The sequence below is a fragment of the Phalaenopsis equestris genome, unplaced genomic scaffold (genome assembly GCF_001263595.1).
Source record: "Phalaenopsis equestris unplaced genomic scaffold, ASM126359v1 Scaffold232443, whole genome shotgun sequence".
NCBI lineage: Eukaryota > Viridiplantae > Streptophyta > Magnoliopsida > Asparagales > Orchidaceae > Phalaenopsis > Phalaenopsis equestris.
The window spans coordinates 37,076-64,738 of record NW_018250408.1 but is presented as its reverse complement, the minus strand read 5'-3'; the positions used below and the strand labels follow the sequence as shown (position 1 = coordinate 64,738).

General features: G+C 30.3%; 1 protein-coding gene across 2 annotated transcripts in view; it reads left to right on the top strand.

Moving 5' to 3' along the window:
• LOC110038311 (solute carrier family 35 member F1-like) overlaps positions 1 to 27,663 on the top strand; it is a 62,878-nt gene that overhangs the window by 23,526 nt on the left and 11,689 nt on the right. The window contains exon 8 of one of the 2 annotated variants that reach the window (XM_020743108.1): positions 12,239 to 12,307. The exons of the other annotated variant lie outside the window; for it this stretch is intronic. Within the exon in view, the coding sequence (XP_020598767.1) occupies positions 12,239 to 12,307 (69 nt within the window). The remainder of the gene's footprint in view (positions 1 to 12,238; positions 12,308 to 27,663) is intronic. 2 annotated transcript variants of the gene reach the window in all.

The window sequence follows — 27,663 nt, the reverse complement described above, 5'->3', positions numbered from 1 at the left end:
AAACATTTGCTTAGTTTTATATTTGGTTTGAGACTTAAAATAAAATAAAAAAAGACACTTCATAACTTTGACTCATTTGAAAATGTTCTCAACTTGGCTTAAATTTTGAAAACCTACTAAAATTTCCACTATCTAAAAGACATTTGTCATATAAATAAAGTAACTCTTATTTACCAAAGCAATCGGCTCAAAATTGTTACATTTTAAAGGAAAAACATTTTTTGTTAAAAAGATTCTTATGAATTTTGTAAAAGTTTGTTTTAAAATTTATTAAATAGTTCATTTTCTAAGTGAATGTCACAATAGAAATTTAAATACTAATGTTGAAAAAGAGATAATGTGTCTAAATTCAAGAAAGAGTTTAATAATTCTCTTTTAAGTTCTCAATAATATACTTTATGCTCTTCTAATTAGTGAATATATTACAATAAATATGAAAAGGATAATATCTCAAGATCTTAAATGCAAAAAATAATTGAGGCTATCTCTAATTCATTAGTAGGGTAATTTTTTATAGACCTAAGTTTCATAGAGGATAAACTTCTGGTTTGTTGTATTGTATTAGAACACAACCTAAACTTTGACGTGGAGTATCTATACAAATTCAAAACATATTAGTGAGAAGCTGATGTTAAATAATTATTGACCCTAAAATTTGCTTATAAATATGGTCACATAAACTTAAGAGACTTGTGATTCAATTTAGTCTGAGGTATAACAATACTTGAAAACTTTCAACAAAACTCTTATGATAGATAACTATATGAAGAATATTATGAATTTTGGTGACAGTATTTCATCCTGGCCAATTCATCATTGCATTGATTTTGACAAGGTCATCCAAAATTAAACTCAACCAATAGCATGTTCAAACAAAGCTATCTCTCGAAGTCAAAACACACAAAAAAAAAATCGAATGTGGCTTGTTTTCTAAAAAAAAATATTTAATATTGCTCTATGATGTTGGGCAAGCTCCATTTCACTTTGAGTATATTAGGATATCAATAATAAATATAATCACAAATTGTTCTAAACCAAATTTGAAAGTTCTATTCATAAGATCCATAAAAATATTAATAGTATTATTTATAATTCAATTGATATTGCCAAAAACTCATAATGGACATAATTAGATCAAGAAGTGGTCTTAGGAACATTTTCATTATGATCTTCAATTGTGGTTAATTCAAATCAAATATTGTTCTTAGAAAACATTAAGAACCTTATAAACTTGCACATAAATCATCTAGATGAGAGAGGTGAAATTTATTATTCACAGTCGCTTTATTAATTCTCTATAGTTGATGCATAACTTTATGATGTTTCATTTCTACTTTTTAAGAAACTCATGCTCTCCAGAATGAAACATCAGGCCTTGTTAATGTTTTTGTCTAGTAATTCTTATGGTTGAATTTTGAGCTCTTAGAAATTAATAATTTTTGTTCGATATGGTGCTTTGAGCTCTAAACTAGATCCATGGTCAGTTTGGTCTCGGATTTAGGTGGTGAGACAAGTAAAAATGTAGGAAATACATTGAAAATTATTTAAATACAAATACAATTGACATAATATTATCTAGTATTTATTACACTGACTAGATAGCCAATACATCTATGGGAATGATATTAGAAAAGTTATTGCCTTTTTAACACCATTAAATTAAAATACTTTGCACCAGGTATGTAGAAGTCATTTGTCCTCTTATGATAGTCAATAGTAATATAATATATCAAGTTTATATCCAATATTTCATGAAACTTAGCTCGTGGAAATTGAACAAATAGAGCAGATGTATGCATATTATTGATAATAATTTTATGATTTAAAAAAATGGGATAATTTTCAACCACATACCAGTAATGGACAAATGTGTTTGTAATTGAGAAATTGCTGCATTTAACATAGTTCTTTTCAAAGTGAACTAATGCAATGTCCCAAAGTCAAAGAAAATCTTTATATCTTATTTTAGATTAAATTTATACTTATCTTCGTATCACACACCCATTGATGTATTGTTTGCTTATGCCCAATGGCTCACATTTTCATCCCAATGGTAACCTTTCAAGATGCCACCCATCATAAGAGTGTTCCCATACGAGCATGATTAACTTTGACATTTTTGATGAAATTCTAATTATTACACCAAAAATTCCCACAATATTTCAGAGTTTAGGTTTATTTTTCTTGAGGGATCTTACAATCTTCCATACCTAAATAATTGACGTTATTATCTACATTCTTGAGCTAGAATTCACCAGTCAAATAGGATTATAGATTTTGTTTGTGCAGATTTAAGAAGTGACTCATATCAAATAGCATTTGTCCCATTTATGATTTTGGAGGTGATTCCCTTGACGTAACTCTTTTTTCTATTTAAACATCTAAGTTCCCATCTTCAGGATGGTGCAACACTCTGATACTATAAACTAAGGGTTTGTTTAGGGCAGCTTGTGTGTTTCAAGATAAGCAGTTTATCATGAAGCGCAGCCCAGGTCAACCCGCGGCTTGCGTTTAGTGTAAAAAATCAAAATGTGGCAGATAGCGTTTTCAAAAACGTGCAAACCAAATGGTTAGGCTGCGTTTTCAAAAATGCCGCCGCACTTATAAGCTGCCCTAAACGGGCCCTAACTCTCACCTATCGGGTTATTATCCACTTTGGCCTAATGGTCTCACAGTTGTACCATAGGTGTAACTTCTCAGGAGGTTACCCATTCAAGGAGTACTTTTGTATGAGCATGCTTAATTTATGACTTTTAATTAATTCTAACTGTTACATCAAAAGACATCTCTATGTTTAAGAGTTAAGCCTTATTTTACTTAGGGGGTTTAGATCAAGAATCTTATGGGTCTCTTGCTAAGTCATAGTGAATACAGACATGCAATCGCGTATTTGGGTTGCTATTGTATCTAAGTTGATCTCGATGGTTGATATTGTATAACTTCTTGACATTATAATGCGTGTTGCTATCGGTACTGCAAGGTAGGAGAGTGCTGTTGATATGGGTGATGTGTAAGAAATTGCTATGGGTATTGGTGACATTGAAAATATTGATATTTTGATTTTTTTATTATTATGTTCTTGATGTCAACCTTAAGATTTTTGTCGTCCATTTTTATGCTGTTATTGTTCAAACTTATTTTCCATGGGATTGTCAAATTGATTTGCTTGATAACTTAAGACAACCCCTGATTTTATGATTAATATTTTAATAATTCAAATAGTTGCCAATAGTCAAATTATAGGAATTAGTGCACTCTAGTCAGATTGAAGCAATGATAATTGTCATTAAGTTTTAGCCTCTGATGATTTGGATGTAGCTTTTTATGAGAACACTTATTTGTTTGAGTATTTGTACTCAGTTATATTTGTGCAGCTTCGCAAACATGCCTTGATCCATGAACTCTTTAAAGATAATGTGTTTAAATGCTGATAAGTAGGGGTGTGCATTTTTTGATCAAAACCGAAAAATTAAATCGAACTGAGCACATTTGGTTACTTCGGTTCAGTTTTAAAATAAGAATTTGGCATTGCTTTTAAAATTTTGAATATTTATTATTTGGTTTTCAGATTGGTTTTAGCATTCATCTAACAAAATAAATTGAAAAACTGAGTAATATTATAATTAAGAAAGGAATTTCATTTGGAAAGAAAATAAAGAGAGCATATGACATTTGTTTTATTTTAATTTGAAATTTTGAATTTTAAGGAGATGATGAGAATATAGACAAGAGAAGAAACAATTTAATTCTTGAAATTGAACAACAACAACAACAACAACAAAGCCTTGATCCCCCACGGTCGGCTACATGAATCCTTTTTCTCTATTGCGTCCTATTTTCATTTATTTATAATAAGTTAAGATTGTTTTTTATACAATAAAACCAAGTCTTCCTAGGTCTAACTCTGCCTTTCTTAACATAAGTTGAATCCATCTACTCTCCTAATGGGATCATCAGATAGTCGACGTTTAATGTGACCAAACCATTTAAAACGACTTTCTCTAGATTTGTCCATCACTGGAGCTACATCAACCCTATCACGAGTATATTCATTTTATATTCATTTCATCACATATTGTCTCTAAGTGTAAAGCCACTCATCCACCTAATCATTCTCATCTCGGCAACACTTAGCTTAGTATTATGCTTCTCTTTTAAAGGCTAAAATTCAACATCATAGAGAATTGTAGGTCTCACCACCATCTTATAAAATTTTCCTTTCATTCTAAGAGGTACTTTTCTATCACACAAAAGGCCCGAAGCATATCTCCACTTCAACCAACCAACTTGAATTCTACCATTAACACCTCAATCTATATCACCATCGCTTTGAACAACAGACCCGAGATATCAAAATCGTCACACTTTTTAATAATTTGATCACCCAAATCACCCAATTTGATCACCCAAAGTTGCACTTCTGTCACTAGAGCTACTACTACTAAAATTACATTCCATGTATTCAGTTTTATTTCTACTCAAATGAAGGCCTTTAGACTCCAATGTAGATCTCCATAATTCATTTTTTTCTGGGTTTTCTCTCGTCTTATCCACGAGAAGGATTTACAGCAAAAAGCATACACCATAGTACATCCTCCTGTAAATGTCTAGTAAGACCATCCATAACTAAAACAAAAATATATGGGCTTAAAGCCGATCCCTGATGTAATCCAACAGAAATAGGAAAATATTTGGTTAATCCTCCTTCAGTTCGGAAACAAGTAATAACTCTAGTATACATATCTTTAATGACTTCAATATAAGTCCTATCAACACCTTTCTTCTCAAGAATTCTCCAAAGGATATCTCTTGGAACCTTATCATAAGCTTTTTCTAAATCAATAAAGATCAAAGGTAGATCCTCCTTATTATCTCTGAACTTCTCCATCAAAACTCTCAATAAATGTATAACTTCCATAGTAGAGATGTCCGACATAAATTCAAATGGATTATGAGAAATCTTTGTAATACATCTCAACCTATGTTCAATTACTCCTCCCATAATTTTTAAGTATGACACGCCAACTTAAGTCCTTTATAATTTGCACACTTTTGTGCATCCTCTTTATTCTGAAAAATGGGATCAAAATTCTCTTCCTCTGTTCCTCAAGCATCTTTTTAGTTTTTAAAATAATATTAAATAGTTTAATAAACCAAGAAACTCTAAAATCTCCTAAATATTTCCACACTTTAATTGGGACGTCCTTAGGTCCTGCAGACTTTCCACCCTTAGTTTTTTTTAAAGCCTCCTCAACTTCTTTTTTACTAATGTAACGGTAAAAATGAAACATTTTATTATTATTAACGAGATTAAGATCACTAAGGTCGATCGTATTTTCAGAAATTTTATTAAAAAGTCACCCACCTATGTTGAATATCTTTTTTTAAGAAAAAGACTTTTTGATTTTCATCTTTAATACACTTTGCTTGAGTTAATTATTTACTTTTCTTCTCTTTGTTTGACTAGTTTATACATATATTTTTCACCCTTCTTAGTATCTAGTCTATTATAAAATTCACTAAAAGAAGAATTTTTAGCGTCGCAGATTGTTCATTTAGACTTCCTGCGGGCCGTTTGATATTTTTCTCAATTTTCTAAGTTTTTACATTTAAACCAATTTTTATAATATAACTTCTTATATTTTATCTTTAATACACTTTACTTGAAATTGAACCTCAAGTTTTAATTATTTCAGTTTGAAATAGAATCAAATACCAAATTTCAGTTTGCTCTAAACCTGATCGATTAAATCTAATTAATTTTTTGTTCGGTTTGGATCCATTTAGCAAAAGTTTATTCAATTTGATTTTTTGGATTTTAAATTTCTGTTCCATTCGGTTTATCTAATTTGTGAGTCTATCCATCCAAATTAACCTTTTGCACATCTCTATCGATAAGCTTGCCTTAATATTCTCTCACAAGCTATGAAGAAAATATATATTTTTTCTTGTTGAATGTTGTAAGGAATAAATTTGATGATTTGAACAAATTTTGTCTTACAATCTCAAATGCTCTTTTGATCATTGCTTTAGTCAAACTTCAATCACTTTTCAGCTTTGCGCTGTCCTTCATTGAGAAATATTGCTCCAAGAAAGGTTTTTCAAACTCTGCTTAGACAATCTTTGTATCATACCTGAAGTTGTTACATCGATGAATTCATCATAATTATCAGCACTTACATGAATATGAAATGCTATTTTATCCACTTTGCGATCTTTAAGACACTTGAACATAGAGGTTTTTTTCAATGTCATGAAGCTTGGTGTTGAGATTCTTTGTTTTCTTATTGAACGTAGGAGGATGTGTTTTTAAACATTGCTCTGACACTCGATCCATCTCTCATTAGCTTGAGAATGCAAAATTCCAGTTCCTTTGTTATCTTGAGCAGTTAGGTTCACTTGTCACTTAGCTGTTTGGGCCTTTAACTCTGATTAGTGTACCTAAGTTTCTGCAATGGCCTGTTCTCCTTTAGCTACTTGTTGTGATGGCTTAAATAATTTTAGCAAACATATTCACTTGTAAAACTTAAGTGATGTATTATGTTACTATTTCGATGAGTAATAACTACCATGATCCAACTCTGGAGCTTAAAATTACCAATGCTGAAAAAGACGGTTGGACGACGTTTAACTTATAAATAATATCATTAGGTCAATAATAAATAAATTTTTAAAACAATCTAATAATAGCTGAAATCTGAAAGCAACAAAAGAGTGTGAATCTATAGTCTAAACCAAAGGCGTAACAATAATACTCTCTATTGTATGAGTATATTTATAGCAGTTAGTTTCTATTCATCTACTCATTTAGTCATGCAGATCCAATCAAATATTTTTAATTAAATAAGTGATTTTTTATCTATAAAACAAAATTAGTCAATTGCAGTTCTAAATCACAGGAATAAAAAAAAAGATATAACAAGGATGCAATTATTTCAAGTTATAAGAAAAAAATTACAATATGTTGAATATTTGATGAATAATTATGATCATCTATGTATAAAACTTACTTTAATTAATGGGCGTTATTAGGGTGCGCGTGAGGCAAGGGGTAAGCCGTTTCGTTCCACGAGGGGCACAAATTTCACAGGGTGAACACATTCTAACCCTCGGGTGCTAAGTCACGCCTCATGGGGGCCCCACTTAATAATTCGATAAAAAAAGAACAAAATCCCTAATTTTTCAAACTTATCCGATCCATGCCAATTCAATTGTCTTCTGCACGCAGATGATCCCGAGAAATTTTTCCATACGTTGTCTGCATGGAGACAACAACTGTGATACATCTTATTGTGGCGGCTGTTTTTTTTCTTTTACTGCCGTGATGAGAGAATTGCAGCCGTTGTCCGCATGGTGCTCTAGGTGCAGCTAACCTGTGGAAAATTTTCTCCTCCCCTAGCCCTTTGCTTCCTCCTTCGCACGCAGAGTCGCATCGCACACATAGTTGTAGACAATTCAGCAGCGGTTTGCATTGTTGTTTGTGGTGTCTTTTGCTTGGTCCCTCACATGCAGGTGATCCCACAACATACTGCACCTAGGTGACCCGCGTCTGCTTTGTCCTGCACGCATGCAATCCCATGACTTCTTCTCTGGCAGGCAGAAGAACCAAACCCACGACGTTCAACAATCAAGATTTTAGATATGTAAATATTTTTTCTTATGGTATCCCCATCTTCTCATGTATTTAATTCTATAAACCAAATCCACACATATAATGTTAACACAATAGAATTCTAATTATGTGTTGAGATTTCACCATAAATTAAGACTATATAGCAAACTATAAGTGAATTGAAGCATATCCTAAAGTGTATCTAGTGATGATCCACCAAGGAACTTTCATGATCAGTCAGAGGTTTAGAATTTTTTAAGAATGGAACAAATAGGCGGACAGTGAAATTAAATGTTTTATATTTTTAATTTTTTGTAACCAATGTTTAATCATTAAAAAATAAATGAAAGAGCAACTTTAGATTTAAAAAAAATAAATTAAACTTTATTAGGTTTAAGCTTTTCTTTTTGAAATTTACATATTGGTTATAATTATGATTATAGGATTAAATACAAAACTTTTTATAGCATTTCCATTAGTTAACTTAATTACTCTTTCAATAAGATTTATATTACTTAGTTTAAACCTTAGCTCTCTGATATCACTTTTGTCTTACTCCTTCCTCCAGCATGGTTAGCACCACCATTTGCTTCCCTATAGTCTTTAATCTTGATCGAGCTCGATTGTTTATCTGCCGCCCTCGTGAGATCGTCAGATGTTCTTCTCCTTCGCATTGTTTTGTTCTACTCGAAGGATGCTCGACTCTTAAGCTACATCACATCCTTGCTTTCTACTCTTAATTCTAACACAAGAACACAACCATTGGCTCTCATCTGATCATCTTCTTCTTGCCTTGTTGCTTGATTCTTCAAGTCAAACCTTCTAGCTTCTCCTTTCTTCTTCACCTTCGCGAACTTTGCTCATCGGTGTTGTCGACTGCTCAATTTAGCTCATCACATGACATCAATCGCTCTGTTGCTCTCTACCTATGACATGATTACAACCTTCTATAATACCGAACATTACAACAACTTGAAATAGCCTGTTATAAGAGCATTTGACAATAAATGAGCATAACCTTTCGAACTCAATAAATAATTAATTATTCAAGCATAAATGCATTTAATATGACAAAAACAAAGCATGATCTACTATATAGTAGCAGCATAATGCATGTTATGAAGTCATAGCCGAACATAATATTACATAACATAAAAGAATGTGTCAGTTGCTATAAGATGATTTACAATATGTTATGTAAGTATCCTTTATTTGAAAATGGTAATCAAGAAATTTTTATACTAACATGGTGATGTTAATTATCCTTTATATGAAAATAGTAATCAATGCATTTTTTCACTAACATAATATTGTGCAGTTGCATCTTGTATAATCATATATATCCAGAGATTATTCATGAGTCTTCTTTTATATCATCTGTATATCTATATTATCCATAGCTAGCTTTATTAAGACGTCTTGAATTTCAATGATTTTAGAAAAGGCTATTTCTTTTGTGGACCCATCAATTTATTTAGATAATATTTTGTAGGGTTCTATCAACCTTGACATCATATGTAAATAGGCATCGCTATTTTGTATTTCTAGTAAAAAATATGATATGTATTTTATATCAAATATAATGAATGCTAGCTCTATAATTAATCATAATATGCATGAATAAGTTTCGTTGTATTTACCTAAAATAATGTGCATGGTAAAAGTTGCTATCATGGGAAGCATTTAGTTATTTTAGATTTAGGCAACAACTCACATGGCAAAACATTAGGTAGCTCTACAATATGAATTTTAAATTCCTTCAAAGTTTTCAGTATTTGAACATGAAAGAAAGCACTAGCAACCTACAAAATGTCTATGAACTATATTTCAAGCATCAAGGATAATGCTACTAATGAATAATGGTATGTTTATCCTTTAATAAATGAAGTTACTAGCCTCAAGTTTGTAATGCTAACAAACAAAGAGATAGGAGAAATTGAAGACTTTGTGTGCAATATTGTTCTGTTGCCTGAGAAGCTTCTATTGGCCGCAGAGACATCCCTTCTTATTGAAGGAAAGGTCAACAAGAAGGTTTGGTCAAGAGGCTTAATAGCCGCCAGGGTGGGAGGGTGAAATCGGAAAAGGTTTGGCGGCTATGATGAAGAAAAGGGCATGTGATGCGCTAGCTCATGATCTCAAATTTTGTCAACTGGTGGCATGAAATGTAATTTTTTTTGTATGATTTGTGCATTGGGGATGTCGTGTTGCTCACACAAAGGAATCATAGTGAGGGGTGGCCGAAGCTGAGCACATGTAGATTCGGGGTTGACAACTGATCTGATTTTCTCTTGGTCTAGTTTAGTACATGAAAACACTTATGGGGCTTTTCAATATGATTTCCTTTGTGAGTTAAGAAGGCAGACATAGATAGATGAAGAAGCTTTCTGAAATATTCAACTTCTTGGTGAATGAGATCTTAATAGATATTTTTGAGGAAATAATTGCTGAGGATTATAGTTCAAATTTTAATCATTGCATATGGCTAGAGTCATGTCCAACAAACTCTATAAGTGGAGACTCTACTTCTCATGTTGTATTTCACACCCATTACATTTTAATGAGTTGAAATTTATTATTTGAGATTATGAGTATTTATATAAATTTTGATGATGACAATCAAACTGTTGAGCTTTTTACCCTTTTTTTCTAAGCATTGTTGTGAAACTATATTATATTTGAGAGACGTGATTGGCTTATAAGTTGATAAAAATCCACTTCTTACTAAAAATGTGATCGCAAAGCTCAAGGGTGCATGAGATTGGAAGAGAGGAGAAATTATTTGAATTATTGTGTATTTCATTAATGATCTCACATCTTTGTTTATATAGCGGAATTTTAGGTTATACTTGGTAATTTTTACTCATGGAAAATTCTAATTATGTTCTAATTATAGGAAGAAAGGTTTTAGGACCGAAAACACATAGAATAATATATTTCTACCTTTGTTGCTAAAAAATAAGATATTCTATAGCTTGCTAATATTTATTTCTTCTGAAATTTTAGAGACTTTTGTCCCTAATAAGCCAATGATTGATTGCTAGTTTTACAATCCCCTAGAGGGCCTAGTTCGCCTATAAAATTGCTCGCACTCCTCAAGCTGTAAAGTATATATTCCTCATGCTTATTTTAGTTCTGGTAATTTGAAATATAAATGTTGGCACTCCATTATTTAGAATTTCGGTCAACAACTTTTGTATTTGGACTTATGGGATACATAATGATACAAATTTTAATTTTTTTAATAAATTGTCAATTGATTTCTATATATTTGATTTGGTCTTGTTGGATTGAATTGTGTGCTATGCTGATAGATGATTTTTTATCGCAACATTATTTTATATTATCTTTTCATTTTATTCCCAAGTCAATTTGGATAATTTTAATCGATAATTATTCATAGATTCTTCATGTTACATTGCCATTAGTGAGTGTTGTTTTGGACGTAGCATGGCATCTCCCATCTTTTTTTTTCTAATAATATATCATAAAGAGTGTCTTTTTGAAGTGTTTGGATGTATGCTTGGTCATCTTTAATGTTTAGCCCAATTAGATATTCATGAATTTTTTTTCCTTTCATAAAAAATTGCAGCATGACAACATGTTGATTAATTTCATTTTGATTCTCTTGTAGTAGTAAAGAATGAGGCACCAAATTTTTATTTTGTTGCGATAATTAATAACCAAAAGAGTACCTTATTTGAGGGTGTGAATTTTTATCTTGATGTCATTACTACAATGATATAATGCCCCTCAGAATATGTTTATTTGTTTTCTCTTTACGGAATATGTTTGTTTCACCATGTTTTAACAAAAATAATCATACTAAAAAAAAATTATATATTTATTTAGATGAAAGAAAGATTGTAATTTTCATCCAATCATGAAATCAAATCTCACATTAGCATGGAGAATATATTCCCTAGAAATAAGTACTTAGAATTACACACCAGAGGAATTCGACGTCCTACTAGAACTCCAATTTTAGAGGGATAAGGAATTTATTAAGCACCCAGTTAGTAAATTACATGTGTTGGAGTTGTGTTTAAATCGTCTAAGTTAGTAGTTTGAATAAAATGACCGTTAAAATCTTGGTCAGAAGTTATGTGGATAAGGCTGATAGGCGCAAACAACGGCTGTGAACAATTTTTTGTGCAAGGATAAGCATGAACAACAACAAAATGACTAGAGTCACATGGATAAGCACCAGTCAAAGAATGATGAACAAGAAGTCTTACAATTTGTATAATTCTTGTAATTCTCAAATTCTCATAACAACACTTCATGTAATTTCCGCATTGAACTCAAATGATAGAAGCAGATCAACACAATTGAAACTCCAACATAGAACATAAATACAGTTACAGTTTTAAAAGTACGGATTCTATCACTTGTTTATTTGTTTTGTATAAAGGATATTAGGCATATATTATTATTATTATTTGTATTATTTTATTCTTTTCAAATTAATATTTTATAGAGATGCTTTTTTTTGGACTTTGTCACTAAAATCATTGGCTATTCAACTTTTTAGGTTTACTAAGGTTGAAATTATGATGCGATGGCTTGTGTCCTCCTTATTTAAATGATATTTGTGCTTATTTTTTACTTTGGCATCTTTAATTTCAGGTGTTTCCATTCTTTGGATTTTCATTGGCGATGTTTTTGTTTTATACTGTTGTTCCATTCTTACTTAAGGTACTTATAACATTTTCGTTCTTCTCAATTCTTTTCACTCTTATTTCTTATAATTACTTCTTGTAGTTGGAAATTGTCTTTCTTTTTACTTTTTTCGAGGATACCACTTGTTTGAAGTGTTTAATCTAATTATGTGATTACTAATGTTAGAGAAAATCAATTCATGGGGAATTAAAAAAACTTTTTATATTAGTTTGTTTTAAAATACTTATTCAATTTATATATACATGCACACAAACAATTATTTCAGTGCTACATTTTTATTTTGCTTTGTATGCTCTTTTCTTCAACATTTATTTATTTACTTTTGGGATCCATGGATATATAGCCATTCTTTTATCTGGCCACTCTCGATCCTAGTTTAGTTGACATGGATAGCACAAACACGTTTAGCTTGAATATCTGTGCTACATCTTTTGTGTGCACAGTAGTTTTAATTTTTGTTTGTCGTGATTCATGGATATTTAATAGTTCTTGTCCAAGATCAGTCACCCCCTTGTAGAGACTTCATACTGGATTGGTTAACTTAGTTGCGTTGATGGGAAGTGAGCCACAAGGAATTGCTCTAAATCCAAGGTTTAATATGCAAATTTACTAAAAACAGAATCTCACTCAAATTTTGTGGCTCTTTCTCTTCATTGCTCATTGTCGTTGTTAACTCATGTCATTGTCATTTCTTCTTCCTTTATTACCCTTTTGTTTTATGTTTTTATAGCCTTGAGTTTGTATTTTTTCTCCCTTTTTATGCTATCTACATATTTATATACATGTTACAATGTGACATTATGTGGTTTAATATCTATTGAACATGATGATGGATGCTGTAGATCCTTATTTTTGGAAATTACATATTTATATACATGTTACTCTTGATTAATTGAATGCTGCAAGTCTACAATCCTTCCAAAAGTAGAACACATGCTACACACAGGAATTGGACAAAGCAAACTGAAAACAACACTTTTTTCTATTCCTAATTATTAAGATCGGGCCAAATTTGGGATTTCTTCTAGTTAGGAGCGGCATAATCAACATGCTAACTCACTACCATGATTCACTTCTTTACTAACGTACAGCTGAGTTCAAAGTAACCGATTCAAATGTATTAAGAAATTTCTTACCTTCTGAATTTCATTAAAGTTGTGTCCAGCTGTCATTGTTAGAAGGGTTGGGCCCTTTGATTGATTGCCATTGTATCCGACATGATCTTAAGGGTTTCCATGGAGTTTCAAACAGTCATCTCCAATCTTAACTCCTTTTTTGCAATATTTACATCATAAACTATCTTTTTTGGTGGATTTTTTCGTCCCTAATTCTTGGAAGCTTCCAAGGAATTATATTCTTCTCCTTGAGCTTTCTCTTTTGTGTTCACCATGATCGGTCATTCTTTACTTGGGACCTCTATCAGGATTGCTATCCTACTCTCTTTAGTTTTAATACGAGAGAGCCTTACGGTAAAGCTTCTTTTCTATGAATGTAAAGTCTTAATCAAATTTCACGTTATGACTTGCAAGAAACTCTAAAATTTTATTTTAACATAATGCTAACGAATTACATTATCCTCATGCCACTTCATCATGTGATCTTGATATTAGTTACTCCGACCATTGTCTTCTCATCATATTGAAGTATTCATTTATAGAAAGATTGCTTTGCTTAATTCTCGAGAGTTTTGTCTTGATTACACGGATGATTGCATCATATTTGTCTTTCGAGTAGGGCTCACTCTTAGCATCCCAAATTTCTTTTGTAGTTAACAAGAAAATGTCAAGGCTTACATACCTCTAGCATTGTGGAGTTGCAAAACTAAAACGTAATTATCAAATCTTCTTTGTCTTATAACATGAACTTTGGGTCTTTGACGCTTGGAGAAATGCTTAAATGGTGATTGAGTTTTCCTTATCTTTTTCAAGAAGGTCTTCACAAATAGCTAATAATTTAAGATAGTATTTTCCATTTTACTGATAAGAAGTTTACAAAGTATAATTTTTCTCTTGATTGGAGTAGCTTGGCTCTCATAGTTTATGGTAATATATCTTTTGTATGGCAATTTGATACCTCAAGCAGTGAGGGAAAAATTAGCAATGGAAGGAAGAAAAATAGGAAAATGGAATTAAAGAACAAGGTGATAAAAAATGAAAGTCATAATGAGCTTTGTTTCCATGAAGAAATTTTATTCTGCTCTAGTATATCCAATTTAGCCTAGTGGTTTGGTGCTTTTTCGCTAATCACGGGGTTTTGATTATAAGGCTTAACACATATTAGTGTGTGCGTGAGTTAAAAAAAAAAAATTCAACCATATAATCTTGTTTCTTGATATGAAGAGATTAATTATATATATGCACTTGGTGAGGGTCCTTTTTTTTCAAATGTTATTGAAATTCTTATTCTGTAATTACAAGGCAGAAATAACTTAAAAAACAACAGAAAAGACTTTCCTTTAGGAATCTTGTTGGTACTAATACCGATATAAGATTTCACAGTCTAATAGTCATTCCATCTACTCCTTGATCAATCTTTAATTCCTTTCAAATTTATTTCCAATCAAATTGCCACATCTTGCATACATTTCAATTTCTTAAGTGGATTTGTTGATGCTTTTAAGTCTCTAATTTCTAGTCGTACATTCTTTTCTTGATTCAACACTTGGATCCTTTGGTGGTTGCATAATTTTTTTTAACCAACTCGGTAAATGTACAAATATGTTTAATTTTATGTAGATGCATTTATCACATAGACAAAGAATCACTTTAAAGGAAAGTAATATAAATGGTAAAAATATTAATCATGATAAATTATGTGCTTTAGTTTTTTATCAGATAGTTCATTAATAGTCTCATCTCATCTATTTATTTTTGGCTTTATGAATCTTCATCTTGAATTGATTCTTATTAAATATGCATGCGGTGTCATCTCCATTACGGTTAATGGAATTTTAATTTACGTCCTTTCTTAATGGTTGTTTATAAATTCATGAATATGTTTATGAAACTTGAATTTCCTGAAAAAATTTATTGTGTGCGAGAAGTCAAGCTGGTAGAGAGTTTTTAAATGCCTTAGCTTCAAATAATGTCTCACACACACTCAAAGAAGTGACTTACGGGATAATTTATGACATGCACAACAAAAAAAAGTTGAAAATTACGAGTTAATAAGTTGACCTTTGATCTTAGAGACGAAGTCAATCAATGCAAGTTAAATTGAGATGTTAATATTCTTAGTGCTAGTGATACAATAAGATCTATGATCATACTTGTCCCCTTTTAGAGATGATGACATTAACTTATGGTGATAAATGAGGGAACACAAGAACGTTGCAGATGCTGTTAGAGATGGTTGAATTAGTCATCCCCTAAAGGTGTAGATGCGAACGAATCGACAGTTCAAGAATTTGGAGGTGTTATTGTAGATAGCCCCAAATGATGATTGGGGTTGTCTCTCTTTTGAAAAAATGGGAGATTGAATGTCTTGGGCTAATCTTTTTAAGGGAAATTAAAAAAAATACTAGTTAGATCGTTGGAAGAAAACTAGGATAATTCTTATAAATGGATTGGGTTGTACCATTTTACTGGACAAAGTAGTGTGTTTAGTGGGTTCAAGGTCACTAAAATGACCAATCAAACAAGTCAAGATGACTTTTGATTTTTGAAGGAGGGAGGAGTTAGATGGCTATTAATGACAATCAGGATAGTTCTTCACTTCTTGAACGATGGTAAAATTGAATGATCAAGCAATATATGATTGGAGGCAATCTATGTAATCCTTCTTATTGAAGGAGCGATAATTAGGCAATCAAAATTCAACATGCTTTAGAAGGCTGTCATGTGGTCATTCTCTTGAAATGAGAAAAAACTAGACAACTTGTTACCAATACCAGGAGATTATCTATTTATCGAAACAGACGGTTCAAAAATTGCAAGGGATGCAGTTTTTTAAAGCCAGAAGAAATAATTATGAACTCTTATGTAGATATAGCTCAGGAACTTACAACACTACAAAACAAAATTATCATAAGAACGAAAAAAAATTATTAGCACTAAAGAAAACAACTAAAAAATTTTGAAATATTTTTAAATGAAACATTTTTAATTAGAACAACAATAAAACTGCAATTTCTCTCTTAAGAAAAAATTGTGGATTTATTATCAAATAAACGATTAATTAGATGACAAAGTTGGTTCTCTGCATATACATTCGATTTAGGATACATAAAAAGAAATAAAATTCTCTTACTGATATACTAACACGTGAATTATATAGGAAATAAATATGGATGATGAAAATATAAATACTTATGACATAGCAAGCGAGACTGAAGAAAAATCTATTCTAGATATAATCAATTATCTGGAAATTGTTGATCTACAAATATGGAAGTTAGAATGTGAGATTGTTTTTTGTTATAACATTCTAAATGGATTATTTAAAATAAAAAAGTATATGTGGAGAAATTCCAGAGAAAGAGTTACTATCTTTATCAGTATTAAAGAAAATTAGAGATTTTGCAAATATCAGAATTGCTAGAGAAGAAAAAGAAAAAGCTAAAGCTTCTTTTTCAATTACTGAAAATGAAGAACCATCTTCTTCAAAAACCCTACGTATGCAAAAATACTGCATGACATATCTACAAAAAAATTACAAAAAAAATTATAGAAATAACACAAATGAATGACAACAATTATCTTTTTATGAAGAGAGTTAATTCTCAGATTTATTTCCATACAGTTAAAAAATATCAAATTACTTATATCTATAGAAATATTAATGTAAAGCTTGTCCCAGAATTATACAAATGCGGATTAATCCGTATGATATATTTAGAAGATGATTATCTTTTAAAAGAATTACCAAAGCCAATTATTAAAGAGGTGGAAACTTTCCACCAAGTATTTAAACATTGGAATTTATTTTTCAAATTACATCAAACTCATCTTGGGATAAAAGGAGTTATTTTCTTAATACAAATTGGAATTAGCAGCAGGCCTATAGCCCAAAATACAAACCTACAAAAAAATTATTCCAGAGATGAACAACTAAAGACTTATATCAAATATGGATTGAGACAGAAAATTGATCATTCTAATATCTGAGTATATTACTACTAAAAAAATTATTCATATATAGTCACTGTATGTAGCCTACTAAAAAGATTCATGAATTAATATATAATGAATGGTTCTCTATTGTCAACAAAAATAATTTAGTCATTAACAAAGAAACTAAATAATTATTCTGTCGGAAATTACAAAAGGAGAAAATTCACAAATGTACGATTGTCAGAAAAAAGATACTATGCATGAAATATGAAAAGAACTTGATACAATGAGTAGTGGGAGTCAGATGTTAGAAGATAAACATAAATAAGTACCAATAAATTATTCTCCAGCAGAGCACTATCTAAAGTAAAAAAAATTTTCAAAAATTATTCCAACAAAAGCAGACCAATTCTTATCAACAAAGAATATTCCGACAAAAGTAGATGCCCACTTGCTCAGCCAGTCTGAAAAGTAGCATCAATTATTTAATGTAACATCAACAGTGACGATTAATGTATTCTTTTCTTTTCTATTTAAGACCTTCTGTCTTCTCCTTAAGGGGGTAAGGGGGTAGAGCTATTCTTCTTCTTCTTCTTCTTCTTCTTCTTCTCTTGTAATTTAAAGATGCGTGTTTCCCATTTACGACTAATTATCTTCTTCCTGCTCAATGTCTGTAAGTTTGTCCTTTAAGTATTAATGAATATTATGTTCTGCTTGTTTGTTTGAAAACATGTTTTGTTCAATAATGATTTTAATCTTTTCTAGCTACGCATAGAGTAGGAAAGGAACTAATGCTGTGCTTTAAATATCTGAATTACTTGCATAAGGTTGTTGTCTGTATGGACCTTTATGGTCTTGTTGAGCCTCTACTTTCTTTAGAAAACCACAGAGAAAGGTGCAAGGTGAATCGGTTATTAACACAATTAACTTCTGGATTTACTATATGCCTATATTTTTCAGAAAATGAGATAAATGATTTAATTAATGTTTTAACTGAACTTCAATTTATGGCTACACCTACTAGTTACCCATCTGCTGACACTCCATCCAACCAACCAATAGGATTACCCTCTTCGTCAAATACTAACGAAGGTAATATAAGCCAAAATACAAGTTCTTATCTTCGTTATCTGCCTCCTAGCATTAGAAGTAATCCTACATTCAGAAATAGAACATAATCTAAAAATCAAGATTATATATATGAACCCATAAGTGGACATGGTATTTGCTTAAATATAGACTGTAGTAAAAATAAAAACGAAATAATTGATAAATGGGTAATATAAAACAGCTTGGCCATATATAACTATAATTTAAAAGGAGAGAATGTTATTGGATTCCTAGAAAATACTCTTACTTGAATCGCCAAAAAATAGTTCTTAGGATTAAAAGATGATAAAAAAACAAACCATTAGAGATACTTGTTTAGCTGAAAGGAGTATAAACACACCTGGAAAATGACCAGTTATTTATGGTGATTATGTAAAAAGTGAATTTTTAAGATATAAAATTAGATACTACACCTAAAAATAAAATCGAAAGCATATGTTAGATTTAGCAGAACAGAAGATAACAACACTAAATATCTGCAATATCTGTTATTTAAATGAATATAATTGCGAGTATCAAAAATATTTTTATTATATTCTAGTTGATGTCGCTCGTTATATTTAGACATATATTTTTACAAATTACCCGAATCATACAATATCATATTGAGCCAAGAATTTACAAAAATAAATCAGAATGACATCACTTTAAGAAGTCGAATATATTACACTTTAAAAAAACTAATTGAAGCATGTCAGTATATAGAATTATATAAACAAAATAAATAATATAAACAATCATTATGTTGTGAGAAATCTAACTTCCCTCAACAATAGGGTTGTTCTTCTTCCCATAGCAAATGCAACTGTCATATAAAAGTTAAAAAGAAAAAAATTTTTAAGAAAATACAAAAAAGGCATTTTAATCGAAATAAAAGAACTTTTAGAAAAAAGAATAATAATATAAATAATAAGAAAGTAAGCTGTTGGATTTACAAACAAGAAGGACATTACACTAATAAATATCCCCAAAGAAGTAAAATAAACCATGTAAAATTAGTAGCTATCATCGAAGAAAATGACCTAGAACCTATTTTCAATTATTCTGACATTGAAAGTGAAGACGAGATTTATCAATTATCAGAAATCGAAGATAATCTAGTTAATACGAGTTATTCTGATAATGAAATAGAGGAATACTTATATTCTGATTAATGGAAGAAAGCTCTGAAATTGATATAATTAATGATAATTCAGTCGAATATGAAAGACATATTACTCTATTTGAAGATGCTTACCAAAAAAAAAAAACTATCACTAGGAACAAAAGACTGTTTTGACATTCCCATATTTTTATGGAAGAGATCTATACACTATAGTATTAGGCAAGAAGAATATCCAATAGATATAATAAACACAGTGGGAAAAACTAAAATACCTCTATACAACTAATAAATAAAAAGACAAGATTTAGAAAGAATAAAAAATATTGATAAGTATAAACATACATTTTTTGGTGGAATTCAAATATTAATCAAAACATATTTCTGAAAAGGTTTTGATAGCCCAATTACTATCTGAATGTTTGATGATAGAATAATACACTATAAAAAAGACGCTTTGCGAGGAGTTATACAAGTAAATTTGTAAAAATACTTGTTTAAATAATATAACGAGCGATCATCAGCTAAAATATTGTAAAAATATTTTTAATACTCGCAAGTATATTCATTTAAATAATAGACATTGCGCATATTTAGTGTTGTTATCTTCTGTTTTGCTAAATTTGACTGATGCTTTTGTTTTTTATTTCAGTGTGGTATCTAATTTTGTATCTTAAAAATTTACTTTTTATATAGTCACCATAAATAACTGACCAGGTAACTTATAGTCCGTTCAGCTAAACAAGTATCTCTAATAGTTTGTTTTTGATCATCTCTTAATCCTAAGAACTATTTTTTGGCGATTTCAGTAAGAGTATTTTCTAAGAATCCAAAAACATCTCCTTTTAAATTATAGTTATGTATGGCCAAGCTGCTCGCTATTACCCATTTATCAATCATTTCATTTATATTTTTACTACAGTCTATGTTTAAGTAAATACCATGTCCACTTATAGGTTCAGGTATATTATGTTGATTTCTAGATTCTGTTCTATTTCTAAATGCAATATTACGTTTATAACAAAGATAAGAACTTGTTTTTTGGCTTGTACTAGCTTCGTTAGTATTTGACGAGAGGGTAATCCCATTGGTTGGTTGGATGAAGGAGTGTCAACAGATGGGTAATTAGTAGGTGTAACCAGAAATTGATGTTCAATTAAAGCACTGATTAAATCTTTTATCTCATTTTCTGAAGGAAAAGGTTCGTCTATTGAAATAACTTGATTAATATGTATAGATCCTTTTATATTTCTTGAAGAGTAATATTTATTTGTATTTGTCCATCCTAAATTTTTCTAAATTACAACATTCAACTAAAATAACAGCTGTGGCTATATTGATGTAGTACATTTTGGTTTTGAATTAATCTTAATCCTAATTCGTATATGTTATGAGTATTTCTTGTATTTGGCAATTTTTTATATCTAGACTGGATTGTATTTTTAAATAGTTTAATTTTTTCTAACTTGTTTAGGTTTACTTTCATAGATTAACTAGTTCATTAGATACATTTTCAGAATAAAGTCCTAATTCAACTTATTGTTTTAAAATCATATAACTTATTGTAATCCATTTTTTTGAATTTCCTACGGGAGATTTTATATGAAACATTTGTTCTTTTTGGAATACTTCTAACTGCTATTTTTTATAGTTATTTGGAGTAGTTCACAATTTTTGTTGAATTCTTGTTCGAGGTAATTTTTATTTAACATTAAAATCTTCTTCTATAAATGTTTTAAGTTCTTCTATTAGTAAACGTCTTTTTATTTCTTTCTCATCTTTAATTTGTTGTTTGTAAGAAGTAATAAAAGATTCATAAGACTAGGAAGGTGTGCATAGACAATTATTATGTTTATAACATTTATATTTATTAGTCTGTTGATGGTCAGACTCTGATACCATTTGTAAGCTCTTGAAGGAGCTGAAGTTTCTCCTATTTTTAATGATTTTTATTCAGGAGTATTTTCTAAATTTAAATTATTTTTTAATCTATACAGTACCTCTTCTATTTCTCTAATATTATTCATATGATTTTTCTTTAATTATCGTAATCTTATATCGAATTCTTCAAAATCCTTTTCCATATTTAAGAATTTCTTTGTACTCTTATTTTTGAAAGATTGTTTTAATATATTAGGATCCATTATGCTTCCGCATGATAGTTTAAAATAATGTAATCTTATTACCTATTCTAGAGTTTGACTTCAGTATTTCTTTTAGAAGATAATCATCTTCTAAATATATCATACATATTAAATTGCATTTGTATAATTTTGAGACAAACTTTACATCAATATTTCCATAGATATAAGTAACTTGGTATTTTTCAGCTGCATGGAAATAAATCTGAGAATTAACTCTCTTCATAAAAATATAATTGTTGTCATTCTTGTGCTGTTTCTGTAATCTTTTTTTGTAGATGTGTCCTGTAGTATTTTTGCATACGTAGGGGTTTTTGAGAAAATGGTTCTTCATTTTTAGTTATTGAAGAAGAAGCTTCTTCTTTATTTTCTTCTCTAGCAATTCTGATATTTGCAAAATCTCTAATTTTCTTTTAGTACTGATAAAAGATGATAGCTCTTCCTCTGGTATTTCTACATCGAGATATTTTTTTTTATTTTAAGTAATTCATTTAGAATGTTATTGCCAAAAACAATCTCACATTCTATTTTTCTATTTTTGTAGATCAACAATTTTCAAATAATTGGTGACATCTGGATTAGATTGTCCTTCAGTCTCGCTGGTTATGTCATAAGTATCCATATTTTCATCATTTATATTTAAATCCTGCATAATTCACGTGTTAGTATATCAACAAGAGAATTTTTATTTTCTTCTATGTTCTAAATCGGCTGTATATGCAGAGAACCAACTTTGTCATCTAATTAATCGTTTATTTGGTAATGAATCATCAATTTTTCCTTTAATGAAAGAAATTGCAGTTTTGTTGTCTGTTCTAATTAAAAATATTTCATTTAAAAATATTTCAAATTTTTTAATTGCTTTCTTTTTTGCTAATAATTTTTTTTCGTTTATATGATAAGTTTATTCAATAGTGGTGTACGTTCATGAGCTATATTTACATAAGTGTTCATTATTATTTCATCTAGCTTTAAGAACTACACCGTAACAATTTCTGAATTGTCTGTTTCGATAATTAGATAATGTCCTGGTATTAGTAAATATAATTTTAGAAGTTTTTCGCATATTTCCTTAATTTGGTTTAATACTTTTTCATTTTTCCATCCCAGTACCAAGACATATTTTTTTTTAATTTCTTTTGTAAAGGTGTTCTTAATTTTACAAGATTTTTTACGAATGACTTGACATAATTGACACATCCTAAAAAACATTGTAATTCTTTTCTGATTATTATTTTGTTTAAAATGATCTATTTTTGTTAATGTGTTCTTGTAATTCAGTGGAGCCTTTATCTATTATAAGTCCCAAGAATTCGATGGTGCTTTTTTATTACTTAATATTATTCCATGTTTTTGGGCTTTTTGTGCGAGCAGAGTTAGGTGTTTTAAATGTTCAGTAATTGTTTGACTGAATATTAAAATATCATCTTAATATAAGACAAAATTGTGATAGTTCATTAAAAATAATATCTATCCTTTTTTGAATTATCTGAGGAGCATTTTTTAAGCCGAATGACATTACATTCCACTGATAGTATCTTTGAAGTGTACTAAAGACAGTAAATTCATGATTGTCCGGATGCTTTCTTATTTGCCAAAATCCAGACTTACAGTTTAGTTTAGAAAACTTTTTAGTTGTCTTAATATGATTGATTAATACTTCTTTATTAGGTAAGCAGTATTCGTCAAATTTTATATTATAGTTATTTTTATAATTAATTACTAATCTTGTCTTTCCTCTTATTTGCTCGGCATGATTTCTAACCAAAAAGTCTGGCCTACTATGTGGGTTTTTGCTAGGTTCTATTAAATTTAGTTCTAACAAATTTTTAATTTGAATTTGGAATTCTTTCTTGCCTTCAGAGGTGTATTTCATGGTTCTCACTCTTATAATAAGTGTAGAATTGGTTCTATTTTAGCTATTGGTTCGTCCTGCTTCCAAAATTGTAATGGATTTTCTGAGAATGATTGTTTAAATATCGAACAAGCAAAAGCTCGTAACTCTGTAAGTTTAGAATTTTCAGAAGAGGTTATAGTTTTCATACTTAGATGGTTATCGAATAAATGAGGGAATGAATTTTTCAAGTTTTTATCAAGGGGATAATCACCACATTGGCTGCGAAAAATTGGTATGGTAGAGTGAAATTGAGGTGTTTGTATAATTGGACAGTTTAGTGAATAACCTTTTGGACTTACTAGAATGATGTTATTATCAGTTTGTGTAAATGATGAGAATGATTTAAAGAAATTATTACCTAGAATTATATCGGGACTATTGTCGGATATACATCATAATTTTTGTATTTTTAATAGGACAGATTGTATTACAAAGTATTGATTGGTCCAATACTGGTTTATAGTTTGGATACCGTTAAATGTTTCGAATAGTAATTCTTGAGAATAGATTGGTATCTGCTAGTACTATGCATTTTTTATATATTGTTATATCACTTCTAGTGTCACATAAAACGTGTATGGGGTAAGTTCGTAAGTTGGAATATATAATTCTACTTGAATATAACCATGAAACCGTATTTCGTGGTAATGCATAATTATCTATATTGATATTTTCATGTGTAAATGTTATTGTTTGTTGTTGGATAAAATCCATTCCTACTAAAATACGATTTGAATTTTTATTGTCTGTTCGAAATAAGTGTTGAAAGAATAATCTATGGTTATTTATATCCCGAAACCCAAAAAATATATTTGCTTCGTGTGTACAAATATGTTTTTGACCTAAATAATCTTGATAAATGTAGGGTTTATCTTTTAGTGACTATAAATTTTGTGGTATTAAGTTTTGATCTGTGTGATTTATGTGATCTTGTGTCTAGTAGAATATTACATTTTCTTTACGGCGAAATGTAATAACCAATAACTAATAATTAATTTTTGTTGTATTCTTTTATAGTTAGGCTTGGTCTGAATAGAATAGATTTATTTGTATCAAAAGATCTCTTGGGTTGTATAGAAAGTGAGTTATTATTTTCTAGATATGTTAGTTTTAAATATTGCCGACTGCAAAAATTTTTATCTTCTTCAAAATCTAGGGGTAGATCTGATGAGGGATGTGTGATTTCTAATTCATTAATTTCTTCGGGTTGTATAGTTTGTCTTATATGAGAGAAGAATCGATCTTAATGCATTGGATTAGTATGTGGTTTAAATGCTACTGTATTGTGTTGATTACTCTAGGCATATGCAGTTTGATACGTGATGCTATGAACAACACTACCTTCTCTCAATTTTACTCTATCCAATTTATGTTTTAATGTTTGGGGTCTATCAAGGTATCTATCATTTATATTTACAACATAATTAGGGTGTAAGTTAAACATTAAGGTTTGATAGCATAAAGTTCCTTGTTTAACTCCTAGCAAAGCGTCTTTTTTAGAGTGTATTATTCTATCATCATATATCTAGATAGTAATTGGGCTATCAATACCTTTTCAGAAATATGCTTTGATTAATATTTGAATTCCACCAAAAAAATATATGTTTACACTTCTCAGGATTTTTTATTTCTAAATCTTGTCTTTTTATTTGTTGGTCGTATAAAGGTATTTTGGTTTCCCCTGTGTGTTTATTATATCTGTTGGATGTTCTCCTTGTCTAATACTATAGTGTATAAATTTCTTCCATAAAAATATGGGCATGTCAAAACAGTCTTTTGTTCCTAGTGATAATTTTCTTTTTTTTTATTTTATTTATATAATTCTATATGTTGGCATGCTTCAGCTAGTTTTACTAAAGCGTAATGTATTCGACTTCCTAAAGTGATGTACTTTTGTAAATTCTTGGCTTCATATAATATTTAATGGTTCAGGTAATTTGTAAAAATACATGTGTAAAAATAACGAGCGATCATCAGCTAGAACATCATAGTAATATTTTTGATACTCGCAACTATATTCATTTATATATTCATTTAAATAACATCATTTAAATAACAGATATTGCAGATATTTAGTGTTGTTATCTTCTGTTTTGCTAAATCTGACTAATGCTTTTATTTTTCTTTTTCGGTGTGGTATCTAATTTTTTATCCAAAAAATTCACTTTTTATATAGTCACCATAAATAATTGGTCATTTTTCAGGTGTGCTTATAGTCATTTCAGCTAAACATGTTTCTTTAATGGTTTTTTGTTTTATCATCTTTTAGTCATAAGAACCATTTTTTGGCGATTCCAGCAAGAGTATTTTCTAAGGGTTTGTTTGGCGCAGCTGCAACTTCTCAGCTTTGCAGCTGCAGCTGCGCTGCCCAGGAAGCTGCTGCGGGGAAACAGCGAGTCTGACCAAACTGCCCCTATTTGTTAAAACTGTAAAAAAATTATTATGTATTTATATGTGGAGGTGTAATATATGTAAAAATTTTAAAAATATTATGTATTAATTATTCATATGAAATAAATTAAAGTTTTATATACGTGTTTATATATATATTTTAAATTCCTATAAAAATATTTAAAAGTATGATATTTTGTGTTTATATATATTTATAGCAGCAATTTAAAAGTTTAATTGATTCACTATAAAAATAATTTTGTTTATTTGTAAACATATATGCTAAAATCTGTATATGTATACATGTATGTTTAAAAAATTTATGTGTATATGTATGAAAAATTTTTAAATTTAAACATCTTTAAAAACTTGTCTTCATCCTCCAGGGGAGGGGAAAATCGCGTACCGGATAGGATTTTGTAAAAGGGGGCAGCGAGGTAAAAGTGGCGTCGGGAAGCTGGGCAGCGGCACATACCTAGCTTCCTGCTTTCTCCTAAGAACCGCGGGAAGCGACTGCCTCACCGCCGAAACAAACGGCAAAAAAAAAAAAAGGGCAGCGCGGCACCGCGCAGCATGCCCACCGCCCTCCCAAACTGGCCCTAAGAATCCAAAAACATCTCCTTTTAAATTATAGTTATATATGACCAAGTTGTTTTCTATTACTTATTTATCAATTATTTCAACTATATTTTTACTACAGTCTATGCTTAAGTAAATATCGTGTTCACTTATGAGTTCTGGTATAATATCTTGATTTCTATATTTTGTTCTATTTCTGGATGTAGGATTACGTCTGATGCTAGGAGGTAGATAATGAAGATAAGAACTTGTATTTTGGCTTGTATTAGCTCTGTTAGTATTTAACGAATAGGGTAATCCCATTAATTGGTTTGATGGAGTGTCAACAGATGAGTAACTAGTAGGTGTAGCCATAAATTGATGTTCAGTTAAAGCATTAATTAAAACTTTTATCTCATTTTTTGAAAGAGAAGGTTTGTCTATTTAAATAACTTGATTGATACGTATAGCTCCTTGTATATTTCCTGAAGAGTTATATTTATTTGTATTTGTGTTGACCTCATTTTTTGTGAGATATAGTCTTCCTCTTAGGGTTTAGTATTTAGCCTCAGGGACCTCCCTTTAACTATCTTAGAACCTTAGAAATGGAACCCGCCTTGTTTTAGAATTTCAACCTACTTCTGTCCCCTTCTGAAGTTTCGCGTGTGTGGTATCAACTTCTAGCATTTAGAAGGGTGAAACCAATATGAGGAAACCCAAAACGGATCCCTATAGGACCTTTCTGAGCCTTAGGGTGGGCTTTTGCACAATTTACACTCCCGCTCACAAAACTTCGCAATTCGGAGAGTCGACACGTCCGATCGCCACAATTCGAATCGCTTGCACTGAATCGCTTGCACTGGTACCCGTCGTAGACTCGAATAAACCTTTTGAAACGATCGATCGCGAGTCGAAATTTGGTGAGAAATCGAATTCAACGCGTTTTTGACCCGATCGTCGACGAGTCGACGCCGTCGTCCGAGCACCCCCGGATGACAAAACGGACTGCACCGGCACGTCTGGAGCATCGATTTTGTCTAGAGAGGACACTCATTTTGTTACAACGCCGCGCGCGAGTAAATTGCATATAATTTAATATATATATATATATATATTTATAT